Source organism: Kogia breviceps, chromosome 9 (genome assembly GCF_026419965.1).
Source record: "Kogia breviceps isolate mKogBre1 chromosome 9, mKogBre1 haplotype 1, whole genome shotgun sequence".
In the NCBI taxonomy this organism is placed as follows: domain Eukaryota; kingdom Metazoa; phylum Chordata; class Mammalia; order Artiodactyla; family Physeteridae; genus Kogia; species Kogia breviceps.
Window position 1 is genome coordinate 42,864,261 of NC_081318.1, and position 16,617 is coordinate 42,880,877.

A 16,617-nucleotide genomic window follows, 5' to 3' on the forward strand; every position below is an offset into this window, starting at 1 on the left:
CCTGCCTGTCCTTTCCTGTCACCATACGCACTCTGACCCCCGGTTACCAGGGAAACTGCTTTCTCTCCACCGTCCCCTTCTCCTATCTGAAGCCTGCCTTCCTTCCTTCAAAGGATGCTTCCAAGAAGTGTTCCCTGCCATTATTTGACCTCATTGCATACATTGTCTAGCATATGTTTGTGTGTATTGCATTTTTTTGCTCAGTTTTGTTTCAAGTGTGTCTGTCTTTTCGATTATAAGATCTCTGAAACTGGTCCTACGTCTTATATTTGAAAGGTTGCATGATATAGAAGAAAGAACAGGATACGGAATCAGACAAGCCTGGGGTTAAATCCTGCACAATGTTGGGTAAGTTCCTTAACCTCTCTGAGTTTGAGTTTTATCATTTATAAGATGGGGATAATAGTTATTTCATAGAGTTGTAGTGTGGTTGATGAGATCAATGTAAACCACTTGGTACAATGCCTGCCCCACAGCACATACTCAGAAAATGTTAGTTCCCTCCTCTTTATCCCACTTTGGAGGAGTTGAGCTTAGCACATAGCAGCTTTAGATAGAATCTTGTCACCTAGCCCGTTCCCCAAAGGACACGAGGAGCAATGAGTGACCTGTAAGGGAGGAGAGCAGCAGTTGGTGAACCGGGAAAGCTCCTGTATGGGTCTGGCCTGCTGGCCTCTTACCTGTTGTCAGGGGGATGAAATACACCAGGAAGGCCATGATGGTCATGCATGGGGTCCAGTAGGAGTCATCGGGCCACAGGGCCCAGCACTGCACTTCACCATTGGAGAGTTTCCTTTTCCCAAATATGATAAGGGTGGGAATGGAGAACAGGAAAGAGAGGCTCTAGGCAATCACGCTGAGGACCTTGGCCTGCTTTTCTGCTCAGAGAAAGAGAGGGATGCTTGGGCATCTGGAAACATCCTTCGGGAGCATGCTTGGCATCTAGTGTGGAAAAATATCATGGTGGAAGAGGGATTCTGGAACTCTCAGAGCCTCAGTTTCCTCATGCATAAAATGGGGATAATAGGACCAGCATCTAAGGCTGATGCAGGGATTAAAAAGAGTATGCTTACACAGAAGCTAGAATACTGCCTGGCATAAGGTCAGTGTTCCCCAATTTCTCCTCTTTTTCTTCCCCGATTTACCTGCTTGATTGAGATGCTGATGCATCCATTCCTAAAGTACTGTGGAGCTCAGTTCGTACTGCATACATTTGATAGGTTGCTGTGCGAATGCTTGTCTCTTGGACTTTGCCCATCCACAAAGGCAGGGATGGGACCTTTGGTCTGTCTGTCATCCTTCTCTTGTACCTAGCACTGTGAAGCACTGTGACAGTGTTTGAAAGCTGTTTGCCAAACGTTAAGTAGCCTTCTTTCATTTAAAGGAACAAGGGATTTGGGCAAATATAGCTAACTTTCCCCCAAAGTGTCTACAATTTATGGCTCCCACTGGAAGTGTACAGAAGTGTCGTTTTCCTTATAGTCGCCCAACACTGAGGATTCTTCCTCTTAGTCTAGTTATCTTGTTGGTAAGATCTCCTATCCAAATGTTTAATCTTGCAGTTCTTCAATTAGCAGAAACTATAAGGGAGATAAAAATAGTTTTTACTAAATAAAATTTTTAAAATTATTTATAAATAGTAAACATTGTAAACATACTTAAAAAGCAACATGTCAAATAGGAAATATTTGTATATGACAAGCAAAGGGCTAATATCCTTCTTATAAAGAACTCTGGCAAAGAAATAAGATCACACCAATTGAAAAATGGGCAAAGGACATAAAAAAATTATGAGAAATTTTTAAGAAACAAAGCGACAAATAAATGAACGATATATAGAAATGATCTTTTTGACTACTAAAGAACTGCAAGATTTCTTTCCTAGAAAGATATTTTCCTCACCAAAATGATGAAAGTTTTACCCATATCCATACCCTCTTATGTTTAAAATTTTTGCTTTTTCAATCCAATTGGAATTTACTTTGTAATTAACTGTGACATGTAGTGATCTATTTTTTTTTTTAATGGCTAGACAGCTATTCTAACACCATACACTGGCAAATTCATTCTTTTCTAACTGATTTGGTATTCTATATGCTTTAGATAGGTTCCAGTATCATATTGTTATAATTATCAAAGTTTTATATTTTCATACCTGGCACTATATATCTCTCTTCATTATGGGTTGGTGTTTTTCTAATTATTCTCACAGTTATTTTTACTAAAGAGCTTTAAAACTGACAACTCCTCTGGAGTTGCTGGCTAAGGAAATTACCACTTTAATAAAAAGCAATAAAACATCAGTAAAAATGTGCCCCTCCCCCTCCATTTCTGCTCTCCTTCCCTTGGTTTTGTTACCATTGCCATGTGCTTGCTCAGCCATGGGAGAGTTCCTCCTGGCTTCCACTGGCTCCATTTTCTGTGCTGCTCTGTGGGGAATCTCTTTCCCTGCCCCTCACAGCTGCCCTTACATTCCAACGTCCTGGAGCAGCAAGATGACTCTAGCCCAGGGTTCTCTGGACCTTCTTACACCCTGTTCCACCAACGACCACATCCTATAACCGTGTGGGTCTTTTCAACTTCCTGCAAGGCCATGCAGCTTTCCTAGGGGGCTTGGCATCCTTGTTAATATTTAATCTGCTCCCTGTGTGCTGGGAATTCCTTGAAGTTTCTGGTCTTTGGATGGTGTCTTTCCTTGGCTCCCATCCCAGCTGCAGGTCTCATCCTATTTGCAGGCTTCTTCCATGACTTCAGTTAGGATTGGGCAGAGGAAGGGAAAATGGCTAATTTCTGTTTCCAAGCTTGCATCTTTCCCTGAAGCTATTAGAGATGATTATTTTCCAAGTGCCCTAAATGAAGCGTCTATTAATTTTATAGTGAGGAAGTAAATTGCTTTACATCTTTTAAAGAACACTATAATATTCATTCCTGCCTTTCCTGTAATTGAGGACATGATTTATAATATTGCGCAGTATCTCCCAGAACCAGTCATATTTCCCATAAGCTAAACAGTTGGTTAATTTTTATCTAATGAATACGGTGGTGAGACATGTAACTGACCATGTTTCCCTCTTGACTGTGGTTCCCAAAGCCTCGACCTCCAGCAAGTGTCCTGGGACACCCCTCATATGTTTTCTTATACTTATGTTCACTTTACTCCTATTTCTTTGCCTTGAAATACTCTGGTGTGGGTGTCTTTTTGTACACCAAATGCAATCCTTCCCAGAGCCTGCAGGACGTAAATAAGTGGTTGGCTGAGTAAGAGCATCACACTTTTGCATACATATATCATAAAATGTGTCTCTCCTATTTACCCTCGTCCCCTCCCCTGCATCCTTCTCTGCCGGAGATGATGCTAGAGCATGATACTGTCTGGAAAGCTTTGTGCAAATTGAACAGCTTCCTACACTCACACAACCTACAAAAAAACTGAGAAACAGGTATAAATTTGATCTTAAAATTACTTTCAATTGCACACAACACACTGATATGCTTCTGGTATAAAAATTCCCTAAAGGCATGTAAGTCCCTGTGTTCTCTATGGAGAGTCCAGCTCCCATCCTCAGAGGTGGGGACTAGTTGGTGTGCATTTTTGCAGGCAGTTGTTTATTATTCTGAGACCTCACTTTTTCTTGCGTTCTCACACACTCTTCTCTCTGTCTGTACACAATATCTAGCATTGTTTTCAGTTTTTCTTTACAATTATGTTATCATACAGTATGCATACTGCATGTATGTTGTTTTTATTACTCAATATGTGATATAGATATTTTCATGTCAATGCATATTACTCTCCATGGCTCTACCACCTCCTCACTAGAGACAGTAATCAAGGACACCTAAACTGAACCCAGACCATCTGGTTCAAATCCTGCCTCTGCACCTACAAGCTGTGTGACCTTGGGCAAACTACTTTAACTCTTTGAATTGTAATTGCCCAGATTAAGATTCAAATAGTAGAATTTACATCACACAGCTGTTGTGAGGATTAAAGTATTTAACATATGTAAAGAGTTTAGAATCATGAATAGCACATAGTATACAATCAATGAACCTAAGCTACTGAAACTTCTACATAGGATGCTAGCCTTGCCTCCATTGAGGGACACCAAGGTTAGCACTGAATTCCTGCTATTCTAAGCAATGCTGCAACACACAACACGTGCGTGTGCATGCACACATGTGAGTATTTGTCCAGAGAAGATACCAAGAAGTAGAATTTCTGTGTCAAAAGGCTGCACATTTTATACTTTATTAGATATTATTAAGTTGCCATTCAAAGTATCTGTGTCAGTACTGCCTGATGTATTTAGTAGTATCTGATGACATTGATTCTACTTATTCTAAAGTTCTGCTTGTGCTATTAACTTTGCTTCCTTAGCTGTAAATTCTGCAGAATGGTATTTTAAACGTATTGTCTATTTTCCACAGTTTGGCTTTTGTCACATTTTTTGTGATATTTGATTGCACCTCGTTTTTGTAGGCAAGGTTTCCTATTAGGTTCTTCATTTTATCATTTTCACAGCCTGTTTGGGAAAGTGTAGTAGGTTGGCTTGTTATTTGCTTTTGGGGGTTAAAGAGGTAAGTGGGCTCTGCCTGTGGGCGGAGTAACAGACAATTAGTCCTGTGACTAGGTACCCACCATCCCTCCAAGCTGTCATTGCTTCCCAGGACCTGTTTCTTCAAATCCAATATCTCCACTACTTGGAAGCAGAGACCTCCATCCCTCCTGCACACCTGGGAAGGGGAAGAGCAGTGGGAAGGGAGATGTGCTGTGATTAAATGTCCTCATTGCACTCCTGGAATCATCCTGCCAGTTTCCTTGAGTCCTTCTTGCTCTGGACACTTACACGATCTATTTAGGAAGACCTCTGCCATATTGCTGCATCATCATCTGTGTGTATTGTGGGTTGTGTGGTTTCAGTCTTGCCTCTGACCCATCTGCTTCCTTCTTTCAGGGATTCTTTGCTATCTCTGGATCAAAGAGGGTTTTCCTTGTTTCTATTATAATTATAAATTAAAACATCTTTCCGGGCTTCCCTGGTGGCGCAGTGGTTGGGAGTCCGCCTGCCGATGCAGGGGACACGGGTTCGTGCCCCGGTCCGGGAAGATCCCACATGCCGCGGAGCGGCTGGGCCCGTGAGCCATGGCCGCTGAGCCTGCGCGTCCGGAGCCTGTGCTCTGCAACGGGAGAGGCCACAACAGTGAGAGGTCCGCATACCGCAAAAAAAAAAAATCAAACAAAAAACATCTTTCCAATTATTTTCATGGTTTTAGGGTAAGGAGGGCAAGGTGCTTGTTTCTGGAAAATAAGCAAGTAGAAGTGGGAGTGTTCATTAGTTTGGATAGGTATGCGTGTTGACACTGCTCTTAAAAAAACAAAACAAACAAACCTGGCAGCGTCAGCATCAAGGTAAACGGTCACAAAGTAGGCCTAGCAAAGCACCTTTCCTAGTGGCTCTTGGCCATCCATAGAAGCCATCAGCATTTTCCCAGGCACCCAAACTTTCTTTTCTACATCTTTTTGGACAATCAGACATGAAGTTGGAGAGGACGTGGAAGAGGAGAAGAAAGTGGGAGGAAAAGACCATTATTAAAAGGATAATATTAGTGAAAACCCTCACCCAAGGATAGTACTTGTTTGAGCTAGCTCACCTCCTTGCAGGAACTTCATGGCGTAGACGATGGCATGGTACCTGTCTATGCTGAGGGCCGCCAGGACACAGGTAGAGGCATAGGGCAGCACAACCTGAAGACAGAAATGAGAGGAGGTGAGTGGCCTCACAGAGGTGAGGAAATGCACATCACGGAAAGAAGAGCATTTTGTGCTATTTAGAAACCTTGGCACTGAACCAAGGGATGGATGACGTTTGGAGTATGGACAGGAATGACTGACTCCCATGTCAGGAAGAAGATTGCTGTTCTTGGTGCTGGGATTTGCACTGCTGGCTGTGACAGGTGAGAGTGCTTCCAGCTCTCGCTTGCTCACTCATTTACTTGGCTTTTCGGAGACGCCGCGTTTCTCCAAGGATCAGTCCCTCTTGACATTTGCATGATACATTTGTTTGTAATTGACTTTTAAAGCTAAACTAATTTTCTCTGCCACAATTGACATTCCAGAATAATTAGAAATAAACGTTCATTTGCCTTTTATCAATGTGAGTTGTTGAGAGATGATAGAAGGGATCTGGCTTCAGGGAGCTCATGTGCTGTTTTGAATCATTTATCACCATCTGTGCTGACTCTCAGAGCTCCCCTTCCTCATACACTTCTGCAGCAGAGCTGTTCACTAGGGTCAGCCCTTGGTCCCCTCTTCTTCCTTCTCACCCTCTCTTTTATTAAGCTTACCCATGCCCTTTAGTGATATTTGCATACTTTGCAGGGAAGGAAATTGGGATATAAGAGGTTAATATCTCTTCTGTGAAGAGCATACTCAAAATGTTAATTAAATGAAATACCCCTGAAAAGATAATCAGGGTGGAAAATTTTCAAATAACTTTGAGCCTCATTTCTACCAGGAGTCTAGCCATATCACTGCTTTGTAAACTTTGGGTCAGATTCAGAGTGGTAGAAAAGTAACTCGAAGAGTGAAATCTAAGGGTGAGTGTCTGAATTTCTTCTAATATGAAATAGAAATAACATGACTTTGGTAGTAACCTTTGTCTGAATTTGTATCTTTTTGTTCATTCCCTGGCTCAGACAAACAACGATCAACTACATCGTTGTTCTTTATTATTTTTATCTCTGTAACACTACCACAAATGCATCCCAGCATCAGTGTTGTAGAAGGTGCCATAGGGAGGGCATTCTGAAGACTGATCAGAGATTGGAGACTCCCCTGAGGGATATAAGAAGAAATTCTCATCTTGCTAAAAAAGTGATGAACGATCAGAGAGATAAATGATGGCCAAATTTTACAACAACAAAAATAAGATGACTGTCTCCTTAGAGAAAACTGGGATTTTTATTTGGGATCCATGAATTCAGAAGTGTTAAGGCTGGCCACACTCAGTTGAGGAGATGGCATCAGAGAAGGATGGGAAAGAGAGCTCCCAAGGGCAGAACCCCATCGGGTAGAATGTTGTGATGAGACGGTCATAAGAACAGCAGCATCCACAGCTGTGTTGAGTGAGATGGCTCACACAAGTTCAGAATCTGAAGCAGGAGGAAAGGTCACAGTAGAGTGCCCAGAGGAGCAGGCAAAGTCAATAAAAAGAGATCTACTTTGAGACACAGTCAAAAAGAATATTTAACTTCAGGAGTCTTCAAACATCTAGGCAGGGTGGGAGGGAGATGCAAGAGGGAGGGGATATGGGGATATATGTATATGTACAGCTGATTCACTTTGTTATACAGCAGCAACTAACACAACAATGTAAAGCAATTATACCTCAATAAAGATGTTAAAAAAAAAGAGTGATGGCCAAAGGTATACTGAGAAACTGAAAACTAAAAGAAGGCATTCATTACAGTACTACTGTTAGACAAATTAAATTCAAAGCAAATAGCACTACATGGAATAAAGGGATTATTTATAGTGATAATAGATACAAGACACAATGGCAATAGAATATTAATAAACCTAAATGTAACAAGTAACATAACACTAAATATATAACTAAGATGTTCAAAGTTCTACAGAGGAAAAAAACACAATAATATATAGGTAGAAATAATTAAACTGTAAGAATAATACACATTATTGTAAAATATCTAGGCAATATTTCAAAAATTAGTCATAAACTAAACTACCAAGAAGAAAAACCCTCAATAGATTCCAAAAAGTGGAATTTATACAATTCATATATCTAAAACAACAAGCAATAAAAGCTGAAATTAGTATCTTCTTTTTTAAAAAATATCACTTGGAAATTTAAACACCCTTATAATTAACTTGAGTCAAGAAGGAAATTAAAGTATAATTATAGTCAATTCATAAATGTCAACAATGAAAATTCTACACGTCAACAACATATGGGATACCATTTGTAGAACAGATGGCAGCTTGAGGACATATGTCTAAATTCTCACTACCCCACCCTCGATTCTGACAAAAATGACCTAGGAAATATGAAACCAAAAAAAAAAAAAAATTCTTGCAGAAAATTGAGACTTAAATGCAGAAAACTTAAAAATTTTTATTTAGAAAAATGCCAGATTGGATTCATTTAAAGTAGAATCTCTGGACTGACTTTAAAAAAAAGTCAATATACTTTATTTTTTAGAACAATTTTACTTTTACAGAAAAAATTGAGCAGATAAGACAGTTTCCATATTAGCCCCCCTTCCCCACACTTTCTCCTCTTATTAACATCTTACATTAGTGTGGTCAATTTTTTAAAATTGATGATCCAATAATGATACATTATTACTAATGAAAGTCCAAGGTTTATATTGATATTCGCTCTTTGTGTTGCACAGTTCCATGGGTTTTGACAAATGCATAATGTCATTTATCCATTATTACAGTATCATGCAGAAGAGTTTCACTTTCCTAAAAAACCCTTGTGCTTTATCTATTCAATCCCTCCAAATCCCTGGCAACCACTGATCTTTTTACTGTCTCCATGGTTTTTCCTTTTCCAATGTCATGTAGTTATAATCATACAAAAGTAGCCTTTTTAGACTGCCTTCTTTCACCTAGCAATGTACGTTTAAGATTCCTCCATGACTTTTCATGGCTTGATAGCTCATTTTGGTTTATTTATCCATTCAGCTTTTGAGGGGTATCTTACTTTTAGTTTCTGGCAATTATGAATAAAACTGCTATAAACATTCTTGTGCAGGCTTTCGTGTGGATATAAGTTGTCAACTCAATTAGGTAAATACCTAGGAGCACAATTGCTAGATCGTATGGTAAGAGTATATTCAATTTTATAAGAAACTACGAAACTGTCTTCTAAAGTGTACCATTTTGCATTCCCACAAGAAATGAATGAGACCTCCTGTAGCTACACATTATCAGTACCATTTCATATCGTCAATTAAAAAAATTTTTTAGCCATTCAAATAGGTGTGTAGTGGTATCTCATTGTTGTTTTTCTTTGTAATTCCCTAATGCCATGTAATGTTGAACTTCTTTCCATATGCTTGTTTGTTATCTGTGTATCTTCTTTGGTGAAGTGTCTGTTCAGTTCTTTTGCCCATTTTGAAGAGGGTTGTTTGTTTCCTTATTGTTGAGTTTTAGGATTTTGTTGTATATTTTGGATATAAATTCTTTATCAAATATATGTTTTGCATATTTTTTCCCATTCTGTGCCTTGTTTTTCCAGTCTCTTGACAGTGTCTTTTGCAGAGAATAAATTTTAAATTTTCATAAAACCCGAACTTTCAATTTTTTCTTTTATGGATTGTGCTTTTGATGTTGTATCTAAAAAAATCATTGAAAGACCCAAAGCCCCATAGATTTTCTCCTATGTTATCTTCTAGTATGTTATGTTATCATTCCAGTCTGTGATCCATATTTAGTTAGTTTGTTGTGAAAGGTGTAAAGTTGGTTGCATTCTTATTTATTTTTGCAAGTGGATGTCCAATAACTGCAGCAGCATTTCTTAAACAGGCTATCCTTTCTCCATTGAATTGTCTTTGCTCCTTTGTCAAAGATCAGTTAGACTTTATGTGTGTATCTGCTTCTGGGCTTTCTATTCTGTTCTATTGATCTGTTTGTTGATTCTTTTCCAATATCTTGCTGTCTTGATTTCTGTAGCTTTATAGTAATTCTTGAAATCAGATAGTGTCAATCTTCCAACCATGTTCTTCTTTTTCAATATTGTATAGCAATTCTGTGTCTTTTGCCTTAAACTTCAGCATTTGTCCATATCTATAAAATAACTTGGTGGGATTTTGATTGGGATTGCCTTGAATTTATAAATCACATTGGGAAGAATTAACATCTTAACAATAGTGAGCCTTCCTATCTATGAACATGGAGTATCTATACATTTTAAGATATTGTTTGATTTTTTTAAACAGTTTTTCCAGTTTTCTTCATATTGATCTTGCATATATTTTGTTAGATGTATACCTAAATATTTCATATATCTGGTGCTAACATAAATGGTACTGTGTTTTTAACTTCAAATTGTTTATTGCTGGTATATGAAAAAACAACTGGCTTTTGTATATTAACCTTGTATTCTGCAACCTTGCTATTTTTCACTTAATTGTCTACATAGACAAACTTGTCATCTGTGAACAGAGATGTTTTTATTTCATCTTTCCCAATCTGTGTAGCTTTTATTTCTTTTTCTAGTTCTTTTGAATTAGTTGGAACTTCCAGTATGATGCTGGATAAGAGTGTTGAGAGGAGACATCCTTGCCTTGTTTCCAATCTTAAGAGGAAAGCTTCTAGTTTCTCACCATTAAGTATGAGATTAGTTGCAGGGTTTTTGTAAATGTTTGTTATCAAGTTGAGGAAGCTTTTCTCTAAGCATAGTTTTCTGAGAGTTTTTATCATGAGTGGGTATTGGATTTTTTCAAATGCTTTTTCTGTATCTATTGATATCATCATATAATCTTTTCTTACCTTTTGTTGTTATGAATTACATCAATTGAATTTCGAATGTTGAACTGGCCTTGCATACCTGGAATAAACCCCACTTGGTCATGGTGTATGAGGAAATAATGAGAAGTCAGCAGTCTGGAAGGCAGCCCTCACCTGACCATACTGGCACACTGATCTTGGATTTTCAGCTGCCAGAACTGTGAGAAATAAATGTTTATTTTTTATAAGCCACCTACTCTGTGGTATTTTTGTTATAGCAGCCTGAATGGACTAAGACAGCCAGAATACATCAAAAAGAATAGTAACCCAGAAATTTTACCTAATGCTTGAAATATGAATGTTTATGTTCTTATTGTTTCTTATTTGTATTTTCTTTATATAGGTATTATTTTTAACAACAACAAAAAAAAAACATGAAAAAAATCTTAGAAATTTTGCTTCTCCTTTCAACTAGGAAGAAGTGAGCAGTTTGTTGCATCAGAGTGCAGGGTTTTATATTATCTTCCTTATGAAGAATCCAAGAGCTAATTTTGGTGTCAGTTTGTCTCATCACATTTGGAAGGTGCTACATACCTGCAAATAGTGGACTACTTGGCAAAACAGATCAGGTGCCATGAAGTCTCCAGTGAATCTCCAAATGATATCTGTCAAGATGTTAACCAGTCCTGTGAAAGAGTCTAACAAAAACACACAAGTGGTTCATTTCTGCCTCTTTCAAATTTGCAGCTGTGCTACAGTAGAAATGAATTCCTGGGGAGTTTTTTGTTTTTGTTTTTTTTCTGATTTCTTAGGTGGCCATTAAGGGAATGTAAGACAAGGCAGGAGTTACTTGACTTTATTACTAGAGCCTCTTGCCACTCAGATGTAGCTACTTAGGAAGGAGTTTTGTAATGACTAAAGAAGAATTATATTAATCACAGAGTTGACCTTTTAGGTCAGAGAAGAGGAGTTTTAAAGGTGTTTAGACCTGTACTAAAACAAGGACTGTGTGAGGATCAATAAAGGGCAAAATTGAGAAAAGGAAAATATTTATTCTCATGAAGCCCCTCAAAATTTCCCTGTCTGTACCCATCATTTTACAACTTGGACCTCTCGTTACCTCCCTACATCCAGGTATGGCCCCCTTCCCCAGGTTCCTCTGCTTTCTTCTTCTTTCCCCTTTCAAGCCCACCTTTGGAAAAAGTCAAGTGCATGATTTATCAATTTCACTGACTTAGTTGGTTAAACTACAGAGGAATTGAGGCCAAGATATGAGACCAAGGTTAGAGATTTTGTGCTCATTTCTATAGTTACAGACTATATAAGTTGTACAGATGTCTCCAGAAGCTATGGTAAAATATGCTATATGTCTAGAAGTTCCTTCTCCCCCCACCCCATTGACAAATATCTTTAACTGATTCTGTGATCCAGAATCTTTCTCAAAACAGTGCTTCAGGGATTCTCTGCTGATTGATGAATAGGACTGGAACTTAAGACTGATTCACTGACTTAGGGTCATTTTCTTGGGAGATGAGTTATAACACTTTGTCAAGGACCTGAGAGGCAGGAGGGTAAATCTTCCCTTTCTGGATCTTCACCATTAGTAGGGTGAAGTCTGAGCCCCTAGTTTAGCATCGAAGCCTTCCAGGATCTGGTGTTGCCTGCCTCTTGCCAAGTCCCCAGCTGGCATTTTTATATTGAACACCAGTGTTCTGCCTGTCTCTTCCTTTTTGTTTCTCTATAAGTAACAACAATTAGAAGCATTGGCAAGCACACGGGAACTACCAGAAAACTGCCAGAAAAATTGGAGGAGAGAAATCTCACAGCAGTTCTTGGTAGTCAGAGAAGTTCTAACTGAGAAGGTCAGATGAGAGCAGGGTCTTCAGAGTTGTGGGCTTGTGATTTGATCAAGTAGGAATTTTACAGAGCTTTTCATGGCAGATGTGGACTCATTGAATGAGTAGAATGGACATTGGAGTTACTTGGATATGCTCTTTTGGTTTACTTGTGCCTTAATTTAAAAATAATGAGGAAAAAAACCCCAAGCTTATGTTTCTCTAGATCTAAGTGGCTCTATGAACAATTATAATGTACTCCAGTAAAAAAACTTTCCCCCTGGAGCTCAAGCTTAAATAAGCCCATCTCTGGGAGGAGACTATCAATAGACTGTGCCACTGCATTTGTTATTTTTTATTAAGCAAATGCTGCTCAATCTGATCGGTAAAAGCTATTTAGTTGCCTAAGTAATTGAGGACAATGCAAATAAACCTTTCCTAAATGATAATTAACAGGACCTTAGGAACAAAGTGTACACTTTAAAGGCTTAATCACTTCCATGTATTACTCTTGCTTTTTAAAATTTCTTCTGTGAACGATTCTAGGAAACTGTTACAGTCAGAAAAGCCAAAACCAGCTCCCAGCAGGCTTTAATGTTCCTTTGACAGGTTCTTGTGGGTTCCCAGTCCAAGCCTGAATATGGTTGGAGTGGGGAGAAGTCAAAATGAGATGACACCTGAGCTGAACCCTGAAGGGTCAGTAAGGATAGGTCAGGGGAAAAGGGAGGGAAGGACATTGATTCTGGCACAGATGACAGCATGAACAAAGTTATGGAGGTGAGACAAAGTGAGATGAGAAATTAAATGGCTTGTGCATATGAAACAACAACAATTTGTTGAAGAATAAAATAGGTGCTTGAAAGTGGCAAGAAATGGTCATGGAGAGACAAGAATCCAGGGATTTTAGGGTCTTATGTGCCAATTAAAGGAGCTTTTGTTTTTTCATATACTGAGGGAACAATTAAATGTTTATGTACTCAGACATGTTTTAAATAGATTTCTTTAGTTACTGTAGTGGTTGTGATGGGGAGGGAGGGGGAGATAAGTTTCGTAGTTCCAGTACTGGAATTACCATTTAGATTTGTTAGGGAACTGTGCAGAAGTTCAAGAAAGAGATCATGACAATGAAAATACAATGAACTAAAACATATGGGATGCAGCAAAAGCAGTTCTAAGAGGGGAGTTTATAGCAATACAATCCTACCTTAAAAAACCAGAAATATCTCAAATAAACAACCTAACCTTACACCTAAAACAATTAGAGAAAGAAGAACAAACAAACCCCAAAGTTAGCAGAAGGAAAGAAATCATAAAGATCAGATCAGATATAAATAAAAAAGAAACGAAGGAAACTATAGCAAAGATAAATAAAACTAAAAGCTGGTACTTTGAGAAGATAAACAAAATTGATAAACCATTAGCCAGACTCATCAAGAAAAAAAGGGAGAAGATGCAGATCAATAGAATTAGAAATTTAAAAAGGAGAAGTAACAACTGACACTGCAGAAATACAAAGGGTCATGAGAGATTACTACAAGCAACTATATGCCAATGAAATGGACAACCTGGAAGAAATGGACAAATTCTTAGAAATGCACAACCTTCCAAGACTGAACCAGGAAGAAATAGAAAATATGAACAGACCAATCACAAGCACTGAAATTAAAACTGTGATTAAAAATCTTCCAACAAACAAAAGCCCAGGACCAGATGGCTTCACAGGAGAATTCTATCAAACATTTAGAGAAGAGGGCTTCCCTGGTGGCGCAGTGGGTGGGGGTCCGCCTGCCAATGCGGGGGACACGGGTTCGTGCCCCAGTCCAGGAAAATCCCACATGCCACAGAGCGGCTGGACCCGTGAGCCATGGCCGCTGAGCCTGCGCGTCCAGAGCCTGTGCTCCTCAATGGGAGAGGCCACAGCAGTGAGAGGCCCACGTACCGCGATGAAGAGCAGCCCCCACTCGCCACAACTGGAGAAAGTCCACGCACAGAAACGAAGACCCAACACAGCCTAAAATAAATAAATTAATTAAAAAAACATTTAGAGAAGAGCTAACACCTATCCTTCTCAAACTCTTCCAAAATATAGCAAAGGGAGGACACTCCCAAACTCATTCTATGAGGCCACCATTACCTGATACCAAAACCAGACAAAGGTGTCACAAAGAAAGAAAACTAACTACAGGCCAATATCACTGATGAACATAGATGCAAAAATCCTCAACAAAATACTGGCAAACAGAATCCAATAGCACATTAAAAGGATCATACACCATGAACAAGTGGGGTTTATCTCAGGAATGCAAGTATTCTTCAATATACGCAAATCAATCAATGTGATACACCGTATTAACAAATTGAAGGAGAAAAACCATATGATCATCTCAACAGATGCAGAGAAAGCTTTTGACAAAATTCAACACCCATTTATGACAAAAACCCTCCAGAAAGTAGGCATAGAGGGAACTTACCTCAACATGATAAAGGCCACATATGACAAACCCACAGCCAACATCGTCCTCAATGGTGAAATACTGAAACCATTTCCACTAAGGTCAGGAACAAGACAAGGTTGCCCACTATTACCACTATTATTCAACATAGTTTTGGAAGTTTTACCCACAGCAATTAGATAAGAAAAAGAAATAAAAGGAATCCAAACTGGAAAAGAATTAAAGCTGTCACTGTTTGCAAATGACATGATACTATACATAGAGAATCCTAAAGATGTTACCAGAAAACTACTAGAGCTAATCAATGAATTTGGTAAAGTAGCAGGATACAAAATTAATGCACAGAAATCTCTTGCATTCCTATATACTAATGGTGAAAAATCTGAAAGTGAAATTAAGAAAACACTCCCATTTACCATTGCAACAAAAAGAATAAAATATCTAGGAACAAACCTACCTAAGGAGACAAAAGACCTGTATGCAGACAATTATAGGACACTGATGAAAGAAATTAAAGATGATACAAATAGATGGAGAGATATACCATGTTCTTGGATTGGAAGAGTCAACATTGCGAAAATGACTCTACTACTCAAAGCAATCTACAGATTCAATGCAATCCCTATCAAACTACCACTGGCATTTATCACAGAACTAGAAAAAAACCTCAAGATTTGTATGGAAACACAAAAGACCCCAAATAGCCAAAGCAATCTTGAGAAAGAAAAACAGAGCTGGAGGAATCAGGCTCCCTGACTTCAGACTATATGACAAAACTACAGTAATCAAGACAGTATGGTACTGGCACAAAAACAGAAATATAGATCAATGGAACAGGATAGAAAGCCCAGAGATAAACCCATGCACATATGGTCACCTTATCTTGATAAAGGAGGCAAGAATATACAGTGGAGAAAAGACTTCAATAAGTGGTGCTGGGAAAACTGGACAGCTACCTGTAGAAGTATGAAATTAGAACACTCCCTAACACCACACACAAAAATAAACTCAAAATGGGTTAAAGACCTAAATGTAAGGCTAGACACTATCAAACTCTTAGAGGAAAACATAGGCAGAACACTCTGTGACATAAATCACAGCAAGATCCTCTTTGACCCAACTACTAGAGAAATGGAAATAAAAACACAAATAAACAAATGGGACCTAATGAAACTTAAAAGCTTTTGCACAGCAAAGGAAACCATAAATAAAATGAAAAGACAACCCTCAGAATGGGAAAAAATATTTGGAAATGAAGCAACTGACAAAAGTTTAATCTCCATAATTTACAAGCAGCTCATGCAGCTCGATATCAGAAAAACAAACAACCCAATCCAAAAATGGGCAGAAGACCTAAAGAGACATTTCTCCAAAGAAGATGTACAGATTGCCAAGAGACATGTGAAAGAATGCTCAACATCATTAATCTTTAGAGAAATGCAAATCAAAACTACAATGAGGTATCACCTTACACTGGTCAAAATGGCCATCATCAAGAAATCTACAAACAATAAATGTTGGAGAGGGTGTGGAGAAAAGGGAACCCTCTTGCACTGTTGGTGGGAATGTAAATTGATACAGCCACTTTGGAGAACAGTATAGAGGTTCCTTCAAAAACTAAAAATAGAACTACCATACAACCCACAAATCCCACTACTGGGCATATACCCTGAGAAAACCATAATTCACAAAGAGTCATGTACTACAATGTTCATTGCAGCTCTATTTACAATAGCCAGGACATGGAAGCAACCTAAGTGTCCATGAACAGATGAATGGATAAAGAATATGTGGCACATATATACAATGGAATATTACTCAGCCATAAAAAGAACGAAATTGGGTT

The 16,617-nt window shown here is 38.5% G+C and overlaps 1 protein-coding gene across 1 annotated transcript in view; it reads right to left on the reverse strand.

The window, feature by feature from the left end:
• The window catches only part of NPSR1 (neuropeptide S receptor 1), a 152,609-nt gene that overhangs the window by 29,734 nt on the left and 106,258 nt on the right, over nucleotides 1-16,617 (reverse strand). Inside the window, 3 exon segments of the mRNA XM_059073969.1 lie at nucleotides 681-878; nucleotides 5,656-5,749; nucleotides 11,078-11,183. Of these exon segments, the coding sequence (XP_058929952.1) occupies nucleotides 681-878; nucleotides 5,656-5,749; nucleotides 11,078-11,183 (398 nt within the window).